Genomic DNA, 22,313 nt, shown 5'->3' with positions numbered 1-22,313 from the left:
GAAAAAGAAAAGCCAGACAGGGGACTGAAAGGTCAAAGAAAGCTTCCACACACTGCGGGACAGTCGGCCATGCCGTCACCCTCGAGGAAACGTGTGTAGTCACATAGAAAAATGTAATTTGCTCTGAATGTTGGCTCCTCTAGCCTTTGGGGTGCTGGACGTTTCTCCTAAGAGCCTTAGGAGGCATATTGTCCACCATCTGCTGCCCATCTTCAATCACTGCACAGTACTGAGAGACCAGAGCAGGGACAGCCAAATATTACTCACCATGGCTCAACCACCTGCCTTTATCCAGAACTCAGACAGAGCATCAGATGAGTCTCAAATCGTCTGCAAAATGCACAGTCCACTCACCTTCTTCATATCTAAACTGAAACAATTTACTTCAGTACGATGTTTATTACAGTTATGACTTGGCCATGGTACATCCTACTGAAAGTTTCTCAAGTCCAGCAGTCGTATGTAGAACGTAAGCTCTAGTGTAGTATTTAGTTTGAACACAATTGCTCGCTACTTTGGCATTTTCAGACTACTGCAAAATTTTATAGTTGTACCAAGTAGCATAGTTTCAACATAGCCTTAAGCTATGACTTAAATCTTACACCTGAGATTATTGGCAAGGTACATCACCAAATATTTAAAACATTTTATCATTAATGTAATGCTGTATTCTGTCCTGTTGTTCAGTATATTCAAACGCAGATGCTTGGTTATCTTTCATTGCTAAAACTCCCTTACATGCAAAGCGTGGTTGCACAAAACAAGCGAGATACAAGAGACGGATCATTTGAGTCACCACTTTATTGTAAAGCACAATTCTGGATCTCGTTGAAATTGAAACTCGAGAGCTTGAAGTAAATCTCACACTGAGAAATGTAGATGCTAACCACTTCCTTGCATCACAATCATGAATGTAGTACTTCTTGTTTATGTGTTCATGTGTCTTGGCTGGTGAAGGTGAAATACGTCACATTGTGTGACAGTCATCTCAACATGTGGTTTAGGATCAGTTTTACACCGTGACTTCAAACATGTGCTCAGGTGCAACTGGCTAGTGTGTTGCAGAATTTTAAAGTTTCCCTTCTACCAAAACATCTCCAATGCATCCAATGCATGGAGAGCTTGATGATTAGCTCATCAGCTGGACTGAGCAACTTGCCTACAGAAAACCTGGGAATAGATTTATGAACAAATGCATACATTTCTGTACAAACAAACTGCAAAAAAATAACACTGTCCATCCTATCCTATCCTCCCTAGTGTAGTTCTATACACCAAGTCTCTGCACTAGTGATGTGTAATATATAACACATACACACTGTCCACTTTAATAGGAACACCTGTACATTCATGCAGGTATCTAATCAGCCAATCACGTGGCAGCAGCACAATGCCTAAAATCCTGCAGATACAAGTCACAAGCTTCAGTTAATGTTCACATCAAACACCAGAATGAAGAAAAAGTGTGATATCTGTGACTTTAAACGTGGCATGGCTGTTGGTACCAGATGGGCCGGTTTAAGTATTTCAGAATCTGATCTCCTGGGATTTTCACACACAACAGTCTCTGAGATAACTGCAGGTGAGTGTGTGTGTATATATATATATATATATAAAATATATATATATATATATATATATATATATATATATATAGTCACTGTGTGAGCGGGTTTTTATAAAACTGTCCATCTGTAGTTGAGATTAATTATGAACTGGAGTGATGTAGGCTGCATTACATTCAGTCCAATATCAAGTGGGCCAGACCAAAAAATAAATAAATCAGTTTAGTGGCCTGTAACACATTTTAACTCCTCCTTAATATGTTCATTTATCAGCATTTATCTGAAAGTTTCATTCTCAGTGCAAAAACTGATTAAACATCAACATCATCATCTACATGAACAGATGAACAGATTGCAATTCATTAAAACAACAGCAACAAAACCAACCCTAGGTTTGTCATCCCTGCTTTCCACATGACCACCAAACTGCCAGCTCCAAGGACAAACCTTGGAGTTTGCTGAGAAAGTTATCGTCTGTCAGTAAGCAGGCATGTCAGCAGGATCACTAATGAGCCCTCATACCCAAACTTTACCCATGGCAACTCTTCTTCTCTCAGAATAATGCTTTACGAAATCCATTGAAAGCACAAGCAGCAGGCATCTGAACAACCCGTTTTTTCCCCCAACCATACAACACTCTCTGTTTCTTTCCACACAAGACAAGCAAAACTCGATGGGGGGGAAAAAAAAAAGAGTGTGACCTGTAAATCCCTGAACAGACCTGCTGATGAACAAATGATTCATATTCATAAAGTGAGTTTAATTAGCCCGGCCATCTAGCGTTTTAATTTATTCTCCTGGTGTACTATGTAGCTAATGAATTACAGATTAGAATTTCTTTGCAGATCTGATTTAATGAGATTATTCATTAAAAGAGGGGGGAAAAAACTGCAATACAGGCGAAATTACAGTTTCTGGTCATTTTAGAAATGATGCATAATAATGCTAACAAATCAAATTACAGAAAAGCTAATAAGTGTAAATAATAATAATAATAATAATTTAAAAAAAAAAAAACACACAAAACAATTTATCCCAAGTAAATTCATGGTCATTTTGTTATTTGTTCACTGATTTGCAGTTAAACAGCCTGCTTTAGTTTCACTCTACAGGAACAAAACCAACATGCTGAACATTTAAACCTCCAGCTCAGATTTTGAATTTACAGCATATTTCGTTTAATAAAATAATCTCAAGCTGAAACTATGTCTGCTCAGTGGCTAGTCCAGATCTCACTGCCTCCTTGTTGTTTGTCTGAGACGTGCTTTGACATTTTTTGCCGTTTGTTAGCAAACCTAATTATTGCAATACATATTGTACATCATAAAAATGATCGTAATAACGCTAATTATTCACAGTGTTGTTGAATTCTCGAATCTGATTGGTCAGAGGGTGTTGATTAATGTTCTGTAACAGCAGCTGTGACAGTAGTGCAGCTGCAATATATTTTAATAAGTTATTGTTTGTGTAGTAACAGCTCATTCACAGTGACACTCCAAATAAACTGATTTAAAAAAAATATGTTGATATGATTTGTTTAATTAAAAACTATGGAAGGAGTCTCCAGTGTCAGTGGTTTGTAACAGTCAGCTAGAACTTTACATTTTTCAGACACAGGAAAGACTTCGCTAGCATGACCAGCTGGGGTGCTTTTTGTTTGTTTTTTTGTCTTATTAACTTCAAGAGGGAGGAAAAAAGAGACGCTGGTGAGGGAACGACTGTTTATAGCTGTTATAACATAAGCAAGAACAGGAACTAACTTGTTTCACGGACCTTGGGGTGACATGTCATTCTTTAGGTAATAAAAGCTAAAAGATAATGTAATTGTTGGCAAGTTGCTTTAGTGTAAGAGGAATAAAACACTTGAGGACATGCTGTTATAGGAAAATAATCATCACACCTCCTCTATGATCTTGTAAATATTTTTCCTGACAGTAAATGAGCCGTGTGCATAAAGTTTTCAGAATTATAACACTCTCAGTAACAATGTGCAGTCTTAAACATGCTAGTAAAGCTGAAATGTGGCTTTTTTTTTATCCTCGGAGGCAGGGAAGGTGGTGCTGTCACTGCATTCATACAGGAAACGAGATGTGCCGTATTGTTTGCTCATATTCTGCGTTCAGGCCTCATTGCTCAGGAAATGAATCTCAGCTCCAGTGACAGCATGCAGAACAGAGTTTCAGCTCAAACTCCCAAAATAACCATGCATACGGCTGAAAAGTGTCTCTGCCCCGCCTCATCTCGCCCTTTCGCTCTGTAAATTTAGATACAACACCATGATGAACTAATATGGTAACAGATACCCACAAGTGATCGCTGTGAAACAAAAAGAAAAACATGCGGAAAAGGAAATAAGCAGGCAGCTGATGCACGGGTGGATATCCCCAGTCATGTCACACACGCACACACACGTGCACACACATGCGCACACGCACCAGACGGCCTGCAATATGCTGACTCACAAACTCCCTATCACAGAGCAAACATCACCTCCAGCTCATTCTGTGTGTTTGCTCACAGCCAATGAGAGGCCAAAAGCCGGAAGCCAGTTGCATTTTAATATGTGAGCGATAATCAAACACGACCGTGTGTGTGTGTGTGTGTGTGTGTGTGTGTGTGTGTGTGTGTGTGTGTGTGTGTGTTGCCATGTACCAGACGGTAAAGAAAGCAACAAAATGTACTTTGATATTTCAGACTCGATGAAGCTGATTCTACACTCAACTCCACAAGACAACGCTGGGAAATATATTTTCACATTTTCTTTAGCTTTATATCATTATGTATGAAGTATAGAAGTGTTTTTTTAATCTGACACACCCCACAAATTAATTCCTCCCACATTTATTTTTGCCTTTTAAAGCTAAATAAAATCTGTACACTGTGGCAGAGTGAATTCTGTCGTGCTGTGTAAAAAAAGCTCTTCATGAGCCGCGGGTTGCGCATCGCTATCCGATCCCGCTCAGCTAGCTTACAGTCAGATAGGCGACAAAGATGGCAATGAGGAATTGAGCATAGAGAAAAAACCTCCCAGGCGCTGCTGTAGACATCAATAATCTATAAGGAGTTTTCGTGCAACGCTGCGCTCTCAGATTCTGAATCAAAGATTTTCGTCCACACGAGTCGATTTTAAGAACTGATAGTGTAAGATGATACACAGATTTATAATTTTGCACATTTATTACACTGATTTATTTATTTTCATGGTTAATAGTGTAGCATTCAGGCTGGAAATGTAATTTGTACCTTGTGTACAGCTGTTAATGGAAGTGTGGTTTGATTTATTCTTTGCTGCACAGATAAAAAAAAAAATAGCAATGATGTGAAAGTTTTTGCGTTAAATATGGAAAAGAAGTAACTAGTAAACTATTGGAGTCACACAGTCACACAGACCCTGGTGTGTTAACCATGTGTGTTAGTGTTCAGCTTTAAAGCAGAAAGCAAAAACACAGAAAAGAGCGCAGTTGTACCTTCCTGTAGACGATCATGTTGGGCGAGTCCTCCTCGGGATCGGCCGTCCCCACCGCCCCCTGCTCCTGCGAGGCCTGAGCCATGCTCTCCGCTTTTTCCCCCTCCACGACGATGTGACTGCAGCTCAGGGCCTGAAAACGGAGAAGAGATCAATCACATGGACTGGATCCCGGAGAGCTTTCCAACAACGAAGCGCTTTGAAGCCAACAAATTACCCATCTGCAGTCGTTTGATCGCCGTGAATGCCAACAGATTAACATTTCATAAGCTCAATACAATATGGCGGAGGGGGAGCGGAGCATTATGAGTTTATACAGACAAAAGCACTGAACATCTGTTACATTTGGACAATGAGGGAGGAAATAAAAGAAATACATTTGGAAAATGTTTAAGCAGCACAGACGCCAGTTTTGCTCTGTAAATGTCCAGCTGTCTCCCACACGGGGACGTTTTCCGGTGCACGTTTCAGGTTTCAGTGTTTCTTTACCAAATTACGCAGATATCATCATCAGTGGCAATCTGTTAAAAGAAATTAGGAATACAGATTCTTCCATTTATTGTTTATTTTACAGTTACAGAAATAATTCTTAAGGTTTAAAAAAAAAGCCTTAAAATTGTCTCATGTCTTTCATTTAATATAATTTATGAATTATTTGGTGTAGAGACTTATTTTAAATTGCGTCTTGTCGGAGAGAGATTGTTGTGTTGTGAGAAATCAAGGAATAAAACACTTCAGGACATTTTGTTACAGGAAAATAATCAACGCAAGGGTGGAAATGGTAACTCTGGCCTTTCACACCACCACATTGTTGATTATTTTACTATAACGGCATGACACGGAATGTTTAAATCGTGTCACGATTCGCTAGCAGTATGTATTTAAGTCAGTCAATGCTCAAGTATCTAAGCAAATCTAAGTATCGCTTCCAGAATAATGAGTTATAGATTATAGATTTGGGGGCACATGTATACACACACACACGGTCATCAATATAATCTAATTACTATGTATTCATGTGTTTATTGACAGCGGGTCTGGGTTATAAAGGGTTCAAAAAGCCACCTTGCTCTCCGTCAGCTTCACTGCGATACATCAAACAGGAAACACTCAGAACAGGCAGCGTGAGAAATGGTGCAGGACGCTGAGCACGAGAGAGGGTGAGGACAAATAAGTCCAATTTTAGAACAGAAGATGAAATCCATTTTAAAAGCAAACATGAAAATGATCACGAGATCAATCAGCTAGAGAAGACAACCAACGCATTGTTTTAACCACGTAACACATTTCTGCTGCATCGCACACAATGAAGCTTCTTTCGTCAGGAAAATGGAAACCAACAGAAACCATCAGCAGTCATTTCTCCTCCTCGTACTGAGGGATTTCCTCTAGAGACTGCCAATCAATACAACAGGCTATAAAGCAGGTTTCAGCCGCCGTTGTGGTCACTGTGTCGACTGGTTTGTTTTTCTTTCCTGTGACACGATTGAGCGGTTACATTACGTGTTACAGCATGGTACATGCAGATTGGCCGTGTTTAAGACTTCATATCTAAACTTAATGTAGGGCAGGAAGTCAGAATTCATGCCTTCACCTGATTTTCACAACATACTGCGTATATGTTTATTAGCTTGCTCACTCACATGAGGTGACCTCACAGGATTTTACATCATAGTTATAAATGTTTTTAATCTTCACCACTAACACTAGCTAGCTCGCTAGACACTGATAAAAGCTAACGTCTTGAAAACCACTTTTGTGCATGAAACTCCATCCATTCTTCAGGTGTATTAAATATATTTATACCACAGCGCTGTTGAATTCTGGACTCTGATTGGTCAGAAGGTGTTGATTAATTCTCTATAACGGCAGTTCTGACAGTAGTGCAGCTGCACATCACAGGTTTATAATTAATATCAATGCACTCGTTCTGATAGAGTAGCATTTCTTTAGTAACCAACTGAAACTGTGTTGTTATTCAACAAGTTTTTGAAGTTTTTTGTAAGGAGACTCTTATTTAGCATTTACGGAAGGAGTCTTCAGTGTCAGTACTTTGTAACAGTCAGAGGTAAAGCTGTAACATCTTCAGGACAGAGGAGTTTATTCTTTGCATATGACAAGCTGCATTTTTTTTGTCTTATTAACTTCAAGAAAGAGAAAAGGCTAGTGAGGGAACGACTGTTTATAGCTGCTATAACAAGGAAGAACAGGAGCTAACTTTTTAACATTTCACAACATAAAATGTAACTATAAATGGATAAAAAAATTATGATGTGGTTTTTTTTTTTAAATTAAATAAATAGCAATCGTTGACAAATTGCTGAGGAATAAAACACTTCAGGATTCCAGGAAAATAACTCGTCACACCACATCACCCTGTTGTTGATTATTTTTCTTTAACAGCATGATACACTGTGTTTTATTCTTTACTTCAATTACATTCAGAAAATAAAGATCCTCAGCCTTTATAACGTATCTAAGAGATTGTCTTTTACCAAAACATGTTAGATGTTAGATTTAATTTCACTCCTAATGAAATTTCACGCACTACGTCGAACATCTTATTGTACGATTATATTTCATTGTGCTAAAAGCACCTCGAGTTATTAGATATTGGCAGTATAAGGTGTAATATAAATAAACAGTGTTATTATTGAGTCTCTCACGGACCCTGTTCATGTCTCACCTCATCTTCTGTGTGTTAGTCATGGGCTTATCTGTTAATAAATACAAGCTGGGGCTTTTGATGTATACTGTACTGTGCTGTGCTTTCCTTCCGTAGTGTGTGTGTTTGATTACCATGAACAGGAATTTAGAAAAATTTCCTGCAATGAGAAAACTACTTTCCTTCCAACTCTTGTATAATGGAAGTCTAAAGGGCAGTTACTTGTATATGTTGTTCATATTTTTTCCAAAAAAAAAAAGCTGCCATGCATCAGTCAGTAAAATGTGTTTGTAAATAAAATGAGCTCTAATTGAACTGAATAAAGTAACATTACTGAGATGGGACTGCTTTTCTTTATGGAGGGAAGAATGTAATCTATAAATGATCCACAAGGACAGCTTTGGTAAGACGTCTTCTCATGTCACGTCTCGTCTTCTCATCTTAACACCTTTATTGATTGACTGTAATGAATTTTTTTTTTTTTTTTACTCCCTATAGTCGACGTATTTTAAAATTTACACTATATATATCAAGCGACAGGGTTTAACAACTGCCCTATAGAAATGAATCACAAGTCATTTTTGTGTTTTATACCTGAAACAGAGGAAAATGTAAAAGTGTAAATTACAGAATTCAAGAATTGATGAAAAAGACTGAATAAGAGTTCATGTTTTTTTGCTAACCTCTTGTGGATGACTGACAGCGAAATCAATCAGTCAGGGACATTTCATGTAGCTCTGGACATTTCATTTTGCTGCTAGTGATGACCTCCTCATGTTGAGCTTTATGTTTAAGATGTTTATGTGGATTAAAGTGTATGTTGAATACTGAGCACTCAGATCAGTAACATTATCTTATCTTATCTTAAGTAACATTACGGACATTTTTTTTCCTTTTTCAGTATGTAAAACCATGTTCTTCATTGATATTACGAGTTTCTATTATTGTTTGAAATTAAATATGATTGATGTATAATGACTTATCACGTGCTCAGCATCACCAAATGTGACCCAAATACTCAAAACAGACCAAACTTTAATAAATGATAAGAGGATTGGGTGAAAAGTTTTACTCACGCCCCCTACAGGATGTCAAAGAGAACGTATCTCACGGTGCATGCTGCCTGTTTGAGGGTTTTAAAAGCGTTCTCAAGGCGCCGTGAAGTCACGTGGCTCAGTGCTCGCACAACTGAACTGCTCTCTCTTTCACATGCAGTGGTTTCTCTGTGAATAGGTTTGTGCTCACAATTCCTGGCACCTTGTGCTCGTTTTTCACGACCACTCTCACGTCGGCCATCCTCGCGTCCTCTGATACAGTTTAAAAGTAACGGGGTCTTATCAGGTCGCCTGTATTGCAGGAAGACGCTGTCGTTCCTCCTCTTGAGATTTGCACACGGTTTGCAGTCTTATCGAGTTATCTTATCGTTATCGAGTCGTCTGTTCATTAACACAACAACAAACACTTAGAGTAAAGTCACGTGGTATCAGACGGTAGGTATCGGAGCATCCCTAAACATCACCTCTCCCGCCATCATTTCATTCTTTCACTTATCATTTTTCCATCTTTATGTTGCCTCTCTCCCCCTCTCTCTCCTTTCCCATCTTTTTTCTCTTCTTTCCTTTAATCTTTCTTCCTTCCTTTCCTCTGGTTCATGTGCATTTTTCCTCGTCATAAACATCACCTGCACTAAGACTTGGAGATTTTCTCAGCACAAGGAATTGTGTTGATTTTTCTCACACACACACTACACACACACACACACACACACACACGTTGGACAGCGATGAAACTATCAAACACAGGAGTTATCCTTTAAGAGGAAGAGCCACTGGAAAGTGGAGCAGAGAGACAGTGTGTGTGTGTGTGTGTGTGTGTGTGTGTGTGTGTGTGTGTGTGTGTGTGAGAGAGAGAGAGAGAGAGAAATCCCCTGACTGTGGCGACACTCTGGCTCTCAGATTAGACACTACAGTCCCCACTGGGCTTCCAAGCAGCAGCTGTCTGCTCCCAGTGTGCTAGTGTGCCAGTGTGTGTGTGTGTGTGTGTGTGTGTGTGTGTGTGTGTGTGTGTGTGTGTGTAAAATCAAATGCTTAACATGACAGTAATGAATCCTTTTTTTTCCCCTCCTTTTATCCACTGCTACATATTGTCTACATCAGTAAATCTCCACAGTGCTTGCAAGGTGACCGCTGTACTGTTATAAATATAAATTTAAATAGATGAACAAAGAATGTAACGTTTTCCGAATTTATTATTTTGGAATGAAAAAGAAAAATTAAGAAGTCTGTTTCAGCTGCATCATTTTAAAAATGTCTGCATTTAATGTTCGACAAATTTTCACTTTAAAGTGCATTAAAGGAAGAAGATTTTAAAATCCAGCTACCACTAGCGATGTCACAACGAGCCTCACAGCCGACCAATCAGCAGCCTTGCTTTACACTCACAAACACAGAGCAGGTGCACACTGTAGGGCGCTCTCCTCTCCCTCCATCATTTCATCCTTTTTTCTCTTCCTTTCACTTAGCTTTTTTTTGTTTTGTTTTTCCATCTTTATGTCACCTGTTTCCCCCTCTCTCTCCTTCCCCATGTTTTTTTTTCTTCTTTCCTTTTCTCTATCTGGTTCATGTGCATTTTTCCTCATCTTTTCACTCTTTCTCTCTCTCTCACACTCTTTCTTGGTTTCGCTCTTCCTTTTTTCTCTCCCAATATTTCTTACATTTTTCCTCTTCTGCCATTTCTTCCTTCCTTTTCTGTTTCTTTCTCTTCCTTTCGTTCTGTTTTATTCCTCTTATACCACTGCATTTAATCCAAAGATTACAGTATTTTATTTATTAATAAAGAGAACATCTTTTTTTTATCCATTTATAGTTACATAATATTGTGAAAGCTATAAACAACTGCTTTCTCTCTCTCTCTCACTTCCTCCCTGTCTTTTTACGTTCTCTTCTTTCCTTCCCTTCACCTTTCTTTCTCTCTCTTCCTTCTTTTTCTTTCAGCTTAATGTGCATTTCTCCTGCTTTCACACTCAGATTTTTTTTGTTTTTTTTCCCCCTTGTCTGTCTTTTTTCTTTCTCTTCTTTCCTTCCTTCCTTCCTACTTCATGTCAATTCTTTCTCTTCCTTTCACTCTTTCTTTTTTCCATATTTATTTCTCTCTCTCTTCCTGTTTTTCTCTCTTCCTTCCTTCCATATTTTTTGTCCTTCCTTTTCTCTTTCTGCTTAACATGCATTTTCCCTCCTCCTTTCAATCATTACCTTTTATTCTGTCTTCATTTCTCCTCTCTCTCACTTCTTCCTCCCTCTGTCTTCTTTCCCTTTCCTTTCCTCACTTTCAGCTCCTTGCACACGCCGTGTATTTATTTCAGAGAACGTGTTAATACTTTGATACGGTGTGTTAGTGCTGCAGTTCTGCCGGCTTTATGAAGGTGAATTATAATCGAGTTCAGAGCTGGAGAGAGAAACGGAGGGAAAGGAAAAGGTGTGATGTGAGCGCTGGAGTGCGAAGCTCTCGACTGTGATGTGGTGCACCTGCAGACAGATGTGCTGCTATTCAGAGAAACGGAAACAGCTGCATTCACACTGTGTTTTCGCCTCAACACGTCCTGAGACTGGGAAGGACATCTCTCTCTCTCTCTCTCTCTCTCTCTCTCTCTCTCTCTCTCCTCTCCATCCCTCCACTCCTTCCTCAAACCTCAAATCAGACACAAGAGCAGGTCATGACCCTGAAACCTGAGGTGTCACCTGACACAAAATGCTCACAGCCGTCTAAGTTACACACACACACACACACACACACACACACACACACACACACACACACACACACACACACACACACACAGTCCCTTCCATATCCATCCCTCAACTCCTTTCATGAACAGCTGGAAGTGTTCATTACCTTAGCAACAAATTCCCACCGTGTGCACTTCCTCCTCCGAGCTCGATCTCACCTCCTTAGCAACCAGATAAGAGCGGGTTCATGCTGAAGAAGAGGGGATGAGGGAGGAGAGGAGCGGACGGAGAGCCGTAGTTCCACTCGCTGTAGGATGAGGACAGCTGCGGCAGTCTTCGTTCCCTCTCTGTATCTCTCTTTCTCTCTCACTGTATCTCTATCCTCTCCTTCTTCTCCTTCTCTCTCTCTCAGGACGGACGGATGGTAGCGTGGGTGTCCACTGTGCCGAGTATAGAGTGGTCAGGTAGAGTGGGAAGATCCTGGCGTGTGTGCTAGCCGGACGCATGAGTGTGAGAGTGTATCAGAGAGAGAGAGAGAGAGAGAGATACAGAGAGAGAGAGAGGGAGGGAGAAGGAGCTGAAGAGGGAGGTTTAGAGAAGCTGGTGGATGGGTGGAGAGAATCTCCCTACGTCCATCCGGAGAACAATTTGGAAACATAATTATTAGAAAGCATAACAGAGAACGAGAGAGCGAGAGAGAGAGAGAGAGAGAGAGAGAGAGAGGTGGGAAAAATGGGGAAAATGTTCAGACTGGAGTGCATTTTAAACCTGCTTTTCTCTGTCTTTTTCTCCCACATGAGCTCATCTTACAGCTCGACTTCTTACAACCAAAGCAGATTAGCTGAGCGAATGAAACTGGAGCGGTTTAAGGCAGTTAACGAAAGCAAAACAGTGATGAAAAGATCAGTCTTCTTTATACAGCATACAGAAAAGAATTCCGAAAATGAGAACCAAAGCATAGACAGGAGGAAAAAATATAAATATAAAAGATTTAGTGTTGAGTTTTAACTCTGAACCAGTTTGTCTCTGTCCCAGGTTTAGAGCTCTCGTTCAGGATAAGAACAACATAAACTTGCATTTAGAAGGATGTTCTATTACCGCTAGCTCGACAGTGAAAGACCTGGGCGTAATATTAGACAGCAGCTTGTCCTTTGAAAATCATATTTCCAATATTACTAAAACAGCCTTCTTCCACCTTAGAAACATTGCCAAGCTTAGGAACATTTTATCTGTATCTGATGCAGAAAAGCTAGTTCATGCATTCATGACCTCCAGACTGGACTATTGTAATGCATTGCTAGGTGGTTGTCCTGCATCTTCAATAAACAAGCTACAGTTAGTCTAGCATGCAGCCGCCAGAGTTCTTACTAGGTCAAGAAAAGATGATCACATAACCTCAATATTATCATCCCTGCACTGGCTACCTGTGAAGTTTAGAACTGATTATAAATTAGCACTACTTACGTACAAGGCTCTAAATGGTTTAGCTCCCACGTATCTAGCCAGTCTTCTAACACGTCACAATCCACCACGCTCCTTAAGATTTCAAAACTCCGGACTTCTGGTAGTTCCCAGAATATCAAAGTCTACAAAAGGGGGTAGAGTGTTTTCGTATTGAGCTCCTAAACTTTGGAATAGTCTTCCTGACAGTGTTCGGGGCTCAGACACAGTCTCCCAGTTCAAACGTAGATTAAAGACATATATCTTTAGCCAGGCACACACTTAACACTTAACACATACCATAACCTCATACTTCAGTACATCTGATTAATCACTCATTATGATTTAGGGCTTACTAATATGATGAACAGCAGCTACGCTAATTCCTTTCTACTTGTTTCCCTTCTTCTACCCATCCCGAGGCACATAGGGATTGTGCCAGCTCCAGTAGACGAGGCCAACCCTACGAGGATCCCGAGGCATCCAGAGATGGACCTGCTCCAGCTGGTTTCTGCCTCATGAGGATTTGGGTGTTCAAAGTAACGCTGCCAACCCTGTGTGGACTTTGAGGAAGACAACAATCTCCAAATTAATATACACACAATTCTACATGACTATAAATGCAGAAAGGACACTGTTCATATCACACTCGCCAGTGTCACCCAAATGAGGACGGGTTCCCTTTTGAGTCTGGTTCCTCTCAAGGTTTCTTCCTCATATCATCTAAGGGAGTTTTTCCTTGCCACAGTCGCCTCATTTGCCTCAGGCTTGCTCACTAGGGATAATTTTGTCTAACATCTAGGACTGTTTGCATGCTTTTTGTTTCTTATGTTCTGTAAAGCTGCTTTGAGACAATGTTCATTGTTAAAAGCGCTATACAAATAAAATTAAATTGAATTGAATTGAATTGAATAAACCAATAATGCTAACTAGTCTTAGCTCTTCAGTAAAATCCAATACAACTAAAAGCTAGCTGAGGCAATCGGAGCACATGCTAGCAGTATGCTAGTCATGGATATGGAGAGTAGCAGTATGGATACAGACACCTTTTCAGGTTAGCTGAGCTGCATCAGTGAACGTTATCAAACTAACTTTACTTGAGTCACAAAACCTTTTCAGCCTGAGGCGCTCATCAACTGGCTCACGATTCAACTTTACTCAGTATCTACACAGGATCTGCCTTTCTCGTAGGACTGGTTTTTTTTTTCCCAACTCATTAACTTTGGTCCATACATGAGACACAACATGTGCAAGGTTGACCATTATTTGTAATGATAAGGGCTGATCCCGCCCACCAAGCTTGACTGACAGGTGACATCACATGAAATAAAACAATACATGCAGTATTCATGAATTTTTTTTTTATTTGCTTTTTAAAGTTTCTTTTTATCTACTGTTGGTCAGTCATATTTCAACAAATTTCCCTGCACATGTTCAGTATAAAACTATAAGTAATAAAATATTACATACATACCATGCGTTTGCTTCCGAGTGACGCAACAGAAAAGCAAAGACCGCGAGTTCGAATCCCGGCGATGCTGTGACCGGAAGTCCAAGAGAGCAAAAACTGGCCGTGCTCTCTGAGTGGGAGGGGCATACTCTCTCACCCCTGTCCATCACAGCGACACTTGACACTTGTCTGTGAGCTCATGTATGTGGAAGAGGGCAGATAGTCCTCTATCTTTCCTCAGAGTGCGTTAGAAACACATCAGTTCACATCAAAAGATGCAGTCAGTTGGTGTCACGTGTCTCAGAGGAAGCATGTGATAGCCTTCACTCGTCCTGGGCTGGTAGCCGTCGTATGTCGTATGTCGTATGATAGGGCAGAGCTGACTGGTGTGTGGGAAATGGTCAAGACTAAATTAGGAAAAGAAAAAAAAAAAAAAAAAAAACGAGTGAAGAAAAAAAAAAAAAAGAACCTGCTGTAATATGTAAGACAACTTTAAAACTCCAGCTCTCCCAGCAGAAGGTTTTGTAGTTTCTGTACGCCATCAGACTCACGTGACTACGCTACATTACGACGTTTCAGTCCAAACCTTCCTCTAATCGTGCGTAACCAGTGATTCACAAATGTAGAAAGTCGGGTGTAAATTGTAATTACAACATTGTAATGAAGTGAAAAGGAAACTTCATAATGTTAGATGTAATACAAGACAACAATCGACATTTACCACTCTGATTATAGGTTTTATATTTAGAGAATTATAATCACTTTGTTGAATTAATGTAAGGAGTAACATACAACAGACTGTGCGATTATACAAAATAATCCACGCTGGAGTGGTGTGATACGACTCAACACGAAACTTTACATCACACCGATTGCCAAGATTACAATATTTACTTTATTGAAAAATTACATGTTGCTCATTTGAGCAGTTTATCGTAAGATTTAACGTTGTGGAACATCTGAAAGACGAGCTAGTTCCTGTTCTTATTTACGTTATAGCTGTGATAAACAGTTATTCCCTCACCAACCCCTCTCTGTCTCTCTCTGTCTCTCTCTGTCTCTCTCTGTCTCTCTCTGTCTCTCTCTGTCTCTCTCTTTCTCTCTCTTTCTCTCTCTTTCTCTCTCTTTCTCTCTCTGTCTCAAAAACACAGCTGGTCATTTTACCATTTTCCCATGCTGAGAAACTATAGCTGTTACTATAGAAATGATAACATATCACAATGAGTTTATTAATATAAACCTGTGATTGGCAGCTGCACTAGTGTCAGAGCTGCTGTTATAGAAAACTAATCAACACCTCCTGACCAATCAGAATCCAGAATTCAGCAGCACTGTGGGATAAACAGATTTAGAGCTTCATTTACGAACACCTGACTTACAAATTAATGAAAGTGTACAACAAAAATTGAGTTGAACATCTGCCCTTTAGACTTCCTTTATGAGTGAATTAAGAGTAAACCGATTTTCTGTACACACACACACACACACACACACACACACACGATACAGTATACAGAGTTTAGTGTGTAAAACACTGGAGTTTTTCTTTAATGCACGACAGACTTGAGGGTGTGTTGGTAGATAATTGACCCACACCCGCATCAGAGACTGAAAAAGTTCTCACAAACCAGGAGCAGTTGCATCAACACTGATTTTAAAGCTGCATCTTGTTCCATCAGGCTTCAGGGGAATAAAGTCTGCGAACAGGAGCTGAAAGTGCTGATGCACTGATGACATTAATGACATGCAGCTCTCTCACAGGAGACAGCTGGACCTCTACGACACTGACGAAGCTGTACTTTCTCATCCGTCTGTTTTTCACATCCTCTTCACTGACTCCGAGAGGCTTTACACCACCCTACACACCCACACGACGGTACTTGGGGAGTTAAAAGCATTTATTTTCTTTTCTCCTCGGGTTCAGATGACGGGAAATGACGCAAGGCGAAGTCGAATGCGTAAACCGAGCACCTGCACTGATCACGGCAAGCCGAGGCCTCGGTGATGTGACTCACGAATGCAAACAGCGTCGTAAAAACATCGTAACAGATTAGCACACCGGGGCTGAGTGTGTGGGAGCGAGGAGATAAGAGCTGATAAACAAACACCTCAGACAGGATCAGCTCCGTTTGATAAGGAAATTACGTACGTCATGTTGCACAACTTAAACACAGGTCTGGGATGTCAGCGTCATGGTTGTTTTTGTTTCCTTTCTCCAGCAAGGCAGCGGTTGTCCCAGCTAACACAGGCAACTTATTTAAAAAAATAAATAAATAACACAAAAAACAGTCAAGTTGGGGAGGTTTTTTAAGGTTGAGCACTATGTTCGTTACGATTACTTAAATCGGAAAATCTACAAACAAGTATGTCTCTTCCCCGTCATTTTTCTGCCCTCATCCGAATTTTAATGATGTTAATCCTGCACATTAATGTTAAAAGAATTTACAGAGTGCAAAAGTTTGCGTCCTGTTTATTTCTTTTTTTGAAAATAAAGCATTTTACAGTTTATCTGCAAAACAGAAATCCATTTTCATTTAACAGTGCTCACGTTTAATGGTTAAACCACACTGCTGTTGAATTCAGTCTTCTGATTGGTCGGAAGGTGCTGTTATCGTTTCTATAGCAACAGCTCATTCACACGGACTTGGATTGCAGATGATCCACATAAATGGATTAAAAAAAAAAGTGCGTAATTGTTCAGCTGTAAAGCTGAAACTAAGTTTTCTGAAGTTTATGCTTCTTTGCGGTTTCTCACTAACATGACAAGCTGCGTTTTTTACGTCTTATTAACGTCAAGAGAGAAAAAAGAGACGCTGGTGAGGGAACAACTGTTTATAGCTGCTATAACGTAAGTGAGAACAGGAACTAACTGTTTGAAGGGCGCTCCAAAACATTAAATGTAACTATAAACGGATAAAAAGTGTGATGTGTTGTTCTTTAATCTTTGAAAAATTGTAACTGTTGGCAAATTTGTGTTGTTTGAGAGAAATAAAACACTTCTCGACATGCTGTTATAGAAAAATAATCAATATCAGGGTGGTAACAGTAAGTCATGCTGCCTTCATATGTTGCTGTAGGGGAAATTCAAGATCCTGAACTAAAAGTGAGCACAATTTAAAAAAAAAAAAAAAAAAAAAAAAAAAAAAAAAAAAAAAAAACCTCAATAGTTAAGGACATTTACACATTCACATATTTCACTGGCTCTTTTCTAAATACAGCTTACTTTTAGTCATGACTGACGTTATAAATAATGATGTCAAAAATAGTGTGAAAGCAGCATTAAGCTTCAAAAGCTTCTTTCAGATAAAACCTTTAGAGCTCGAGCGTAAATATTCCGACCTGTTGCTAGATTTTCATATTGTGAAATGACAAGATTGAAAGCCTGAAATGCCAGAAAATCTCATTTCACTGATCCCCGTCATTATTGCCTCATTGTTGCAGGTGAAGTGGATTCATTATAAAGAAACCCAATTTTCTAGTCGTGTGCCGTGTTGCTAAATTGGACGCAGAAATGGGCTTCGTCTCGCAGAAAATGTGCCACATGATGCAAAACAATCTCGTTATTTTATCTGTAACCAAGCTGTCATGGAGACAGATTTAGGCGAGCATGCTCATTAGTTTATTTGTAGCGCGTGATATAATAGACCTGAGTGTCTTGTGTGTAAAAATGGGAGTTATTATGTGGTAATTCACTCTAAAATATCTTACAGCTCAGAGTAGGCTTATTTTAACAGGCAAAGGGTAAACCATGTGACTGGAGGTTGCCAGGAAGGGTCAATAAAACCAATCCAATTCCCTGAACCGTATCTAAAATCATAACTACCATTAATAATGACAAATATGTTGTATTTAACATTGTATCATACAAGTTCGTAAGGAAATAGTATTAAAATAAATGTAGTTTTCCAAAATATTTTTTCAGGAAGGTCATAAAATGAAGTTGTTTTATTCCATACATTGTCTTTAGAGAGACTAAACCAATTCAGTGACACACACCAGGAGCATTTATGCAATAAAAATCAGCTATTTTTATTTTATATGCTTTTACTATACCTTTAATACTTTATTTCAAGTGCTGCAACTACATTTCTACGCTGACTATCAAACAACAAGCCCTCCAGCTTACCCATTCATCTTGTACTAATATAATTCATCTAATATGCGTCTAAACACGAACCCAAAGACATCAAGCGAGTCAAACTGAATTAAATTTTTATTTGTATAGCGTTTTTAACAATAAACACCATCGCGAATCTGCTTTACTGAAATTTCACTGAGACGACATGAGGACGAAACCTCGAGAAACCTCCTTCTGAGTGACACCGGATACAGGGATTATAAAACAGTACAGTATACAGGTGTAGAAGAGTAAAGAAAGGGAGGATGTTAAGGATGTATGAGAAGACTGGGCTGTGTTCAGAGATGGCGAGTCCAAAGGTTACGTCAGTATTTAGGTGGGGAAAAGTTCAGCGTATTCAGAGTCGGGTTACGCACCTGCTTCATCTATTTTCCCAGCGCTCTGCTCAGATTATTAAAATCATGAGTATAGGTTATACCTCAGATCTTTCTTGAGTAGAAGCATCCTAGATGGTTTTACAAATCTAATCACGTCAAAGCCAGCGCCTTTAAACACACATACTCGCCTTCAAACCTAAAAAAAAATCAGGGATAGAAAATGCGGACTGAAAAACACTACGATGATATATGAATCAGATGATGACATAAACCTAATACAAGTCTAGTATATTGCTACATGAATAGTCCTAATTGTAATTATCCCATTAACCATTCAACAAAATGGCTTCCACACTCATTATTAACGAGCTCATAGAACAGCACTTGATCCAGCACATCCTGTTATTTCACATTTTACTTCATATCGTGCTCAAGTTACTTAAGCACACAACTTAATGAAGCCATCAGACATAACATCGAAGTCATGAAATCATAATGTGTGTGAGATTATTTATTTTATCACACTTTAAATTTGTTATTTTTGATTTATTTTGATTAATCTGATGCGCTCGCCTATAAAATAACCCAACACTCATCTGCTACGCTTACACAGAAATTTAAGTTTAGCCATTAAAAAATCATCCTTGAGATAAGCAATGATTCTGATTAAGATGCGTCCTCCTTGTGGGGAGGAAAAAAAAAAAACTTTTTGAGCACTTTAATGAGATAGCACTATAAATTAATTAATAGTGTCATATTTATGTATGTAGTATCGGCCTCAAATGGCATCCCATAGAGTTTGTGAATGGATTTACAACCAAAACTAACATAGTGATTACATCAAACTGTCAGACAGTGGCACTGGACTTAATACAGCTCCTCACTTGAGCCGATATCACGCAAGGAAAATACGCTAATCTCATCATAGCAGAGACAGTGGTATTGTCAGTATAATATTGAATTGCTGCGTTATGAATTGAATTCGTATTGTGAAAGCCTACAGCGGAAGCCTGGGTTTTACATCCATACAATCCAAGTGCACTGCTAATGTTAGCTAGTTAGCAAACCGTTACGAAGCTAACAATAGAGACACGAGGCACATCTGTGTCTACGGTTTAATCAGTGATGAAAAGGTTAAAGGGCAGAAAGGAGTCAGAAACTCTGGTATCATAATTGTTGTGTAGCTTTTAATTTTAAAAAGTTTTTTTAACAATGCATGAACACAGCACTACGTTTGATGTTACGTACAGAAGAAAATCCTTTCCCCAAAGGAGCTTTGACTGAAATTGCCAAGGCTCGTTCACTTATAATGAGGTCGTTTTCTTTGAGAAGTCCACGTGGCTGTTCTCTACACTACAGGGTTTCTCAAACTCACAAAAGTTTGAATATTTCATGTGTTTGGTTTTACAGACAATACTTTTTAATCTCAAGCAATAAAAATAGTTTTAGGATGCATGCAGATTTTCAAATACTGAAATGAAATAAATGTGGACTTATTTTACTTTTTTTTATTCTTCTAAGGCAGGACTCTTGTGGTTTATTTGGGATTTTCACTGATTTTATTTTATATTTTCCAATTTTTTTTCTTCTACTGTCTTCGTCAAGTCTTTGAATCTAGTTTTTTTTTTAAAACTGTTTCTAAATGGTTCCTGTAAACACTAAGATCTTTCTGCAGCTCTGTAAAAAGTCAACATTTTCTAGTTTAGGGCGTGCGAGAGCTGCTCTGCTGACACACTCTTAACGTGACTGCGTGAGTGTTTCGGCCTGTTTAGCTTGTCATGTCTTCACTAAGACTTTAAGTGAACATGTTGTGTGTTCAGTCATTAGACGCCTTAACAAGGTTCATTTAAATCATTTAACTGCAGCACGTCTGCAGAGACGCAAACTTTCGCGCTCCTGACTGAGACTCGGATGTGATATTTAAGCTGTATGTTAGAACTGTGTTTCAATCTGAAAGCACAAATGAACAGAGTTTGTTTGATTGTTGACTTTAATGCTGCAATACATTATTTTATATTGTAGTATGAAATAATATAATAATGTATTATGGTATTCAGAACCAAAAAAAACTTTCCCAAAATTAGATTTTTTTTTCTAAATGCATCCCAAAGCAAAACATGGATGGCAAGAGCATGTTTGTAAGGCTAGACTCTGAATTTTATAAATATATTAAGACGATCTACATGAATTATTTCTGCATGGTTAGCAGAGACGATGTACAGTCCAGGTTAACTGTCATGTTCATCTTTACTTGTAAAAAACGATCCGTCACGTGTTGGGCTGAAATAAACGGAATTATGTTACAAATCTAAATCACAAAACATTTAAAACATATTTTCACAACACAAACGCTACAAGTTTTATCAAGCTTGTACAAATGAAAATCTGTTTAGCATTGACTGTGTGTGTGTGTGGGTGTGTGTGTGGGTGTGTGTGTGTGTGTGTGTGTGTGTGTGTGTGTGTGTGTGAGCCAGAAGTCTGGCACGGTGGATGCTGCCCACATTTCCGACTGGGAATTCCGAGTTGAAAGAGCATTCCATTGCACTTTTCTATGTCAGAGGTTGGTTTTCCGGGTTCCGAGTACAAATACGTGTTTGTTGTAGGGGCTTGTAGGGGGCGTGGCTACACAAGTTGATCATTAGTAGGTCACATGACTATAACTGTATGTGGCTGTAGCTGTGCTAGGAATAACTTCAATAACTTTCCTAAATCACTGGAAAGAAGCGGAGCTTCTCTGGCTTCCTTTTTGTTGTTCCCTTTCAAACTCGGTTTCGTTTTGGTTTTGCCATAAAAAGGGAAAACAGCAAATACTTCATCGCATGAAGAAAAAGTATAAAACTTCACAGGATATAATGCAATCTTTCACAATAAGTTAACTAAGGCAGGACATAGTATATTACCTGGAATTATTTCCACAGCTCATTTTATACAAGGTGAAATACAGCGAAGTCTTTCCAGACACGTGCATGAACAGTCCGTAAAAATGACTCGGATGGAGTCGGATGAAAATAATTACTTTACCTCACCTCCATGTGTAAAACTAATCCAGTCTGAATACGGCTAATGACAAACTTTACACACCCCTGTCTCCATTCTCTCTCTCACACACTCTCACACACACACACACACACACACACACACACACACCCTGGACCAAGTGCCTCCATCAGCCCTTTAACGCCAGGCCACATTAATAATTCACAGTGTGGAGCAGTAACAGGAAATGGAGGTCCTGAGAACCTGACGCATGCCTGAAAGGCAGATGTGTGTACGAGACGCAGCCAGATTGCATACTGATTCAGAAATTAATAAAACCGACTGTTTACCCTCTACAAGTTACGTCCCTCCAATCTGATTTATGGTAAAGTGATGAAATTATGCTGGCAGTAATTCAGTGATGGACGCTGACTCGCTGCTGCTATACCATGTGGAGAAATAAAATTCAGACTTTTTAATATGTATTTCTCACAGAATAACAATTCTGGTTTAAATCCAGGGTTAAAAATCATTTAAAGACTGTTTAATATTTAATAATTTGTGATAT

At 39.1% G+C, this 22,313-nt stretch overlaps 1 protein-coding gene across 1 annotated transcript in view; it reads right to left on the bottom strand.

Moving 5' to 3' along the window:
• The window catches only part of rgs6 (regulator of G protein signaling 6), a 115,484-nt gene extending 103,527 nt beyond the window's left edge, over positions 1 to 11,957 (bottom strand). The window contains exons 1-2 of the mRNA XM_053242140.1: positions 11,591 to 11,957; positions 5,033 to 5,164 (exon numbers count right to left, since the gene is read on the bottom strand). Of these exons, the coding sequence (XP_053098115.1) occupies positions 5,033 to 5,116 (84 nt within the window). The 5' untranslated portion in view covers positions 5,117 to 5,164; positions 11,591 to 11,957. The remainder of the gene's footprint in view (positions 1 to 5,032; positions 5,165 to 11,590) is intronic.
• Between the last annotated feature and the right edge of the window lie 10,356 nt (positions 11,958 to 22,313).

This window comes from Pangasianodon hypophthalmus, chromosome 19, assembly GCF_027358585.1.
Source record: "Pangasianodon hypophthalmus isolate fPanHyp1 chromosome 19, fPanHyp1.pri, whole genome shotgun sequence".
NCBI lineage: Eukaryota > Metazoa > Chordata > Actinopteri > Siluriformes > Pangasiidae > Pangasianodon > Pangasianodon hypophthalmus.
Note: the sequence above shows the minus strand (reverse complement) of the source record. Positions and strands in the feature narration are given on the sequence as shown.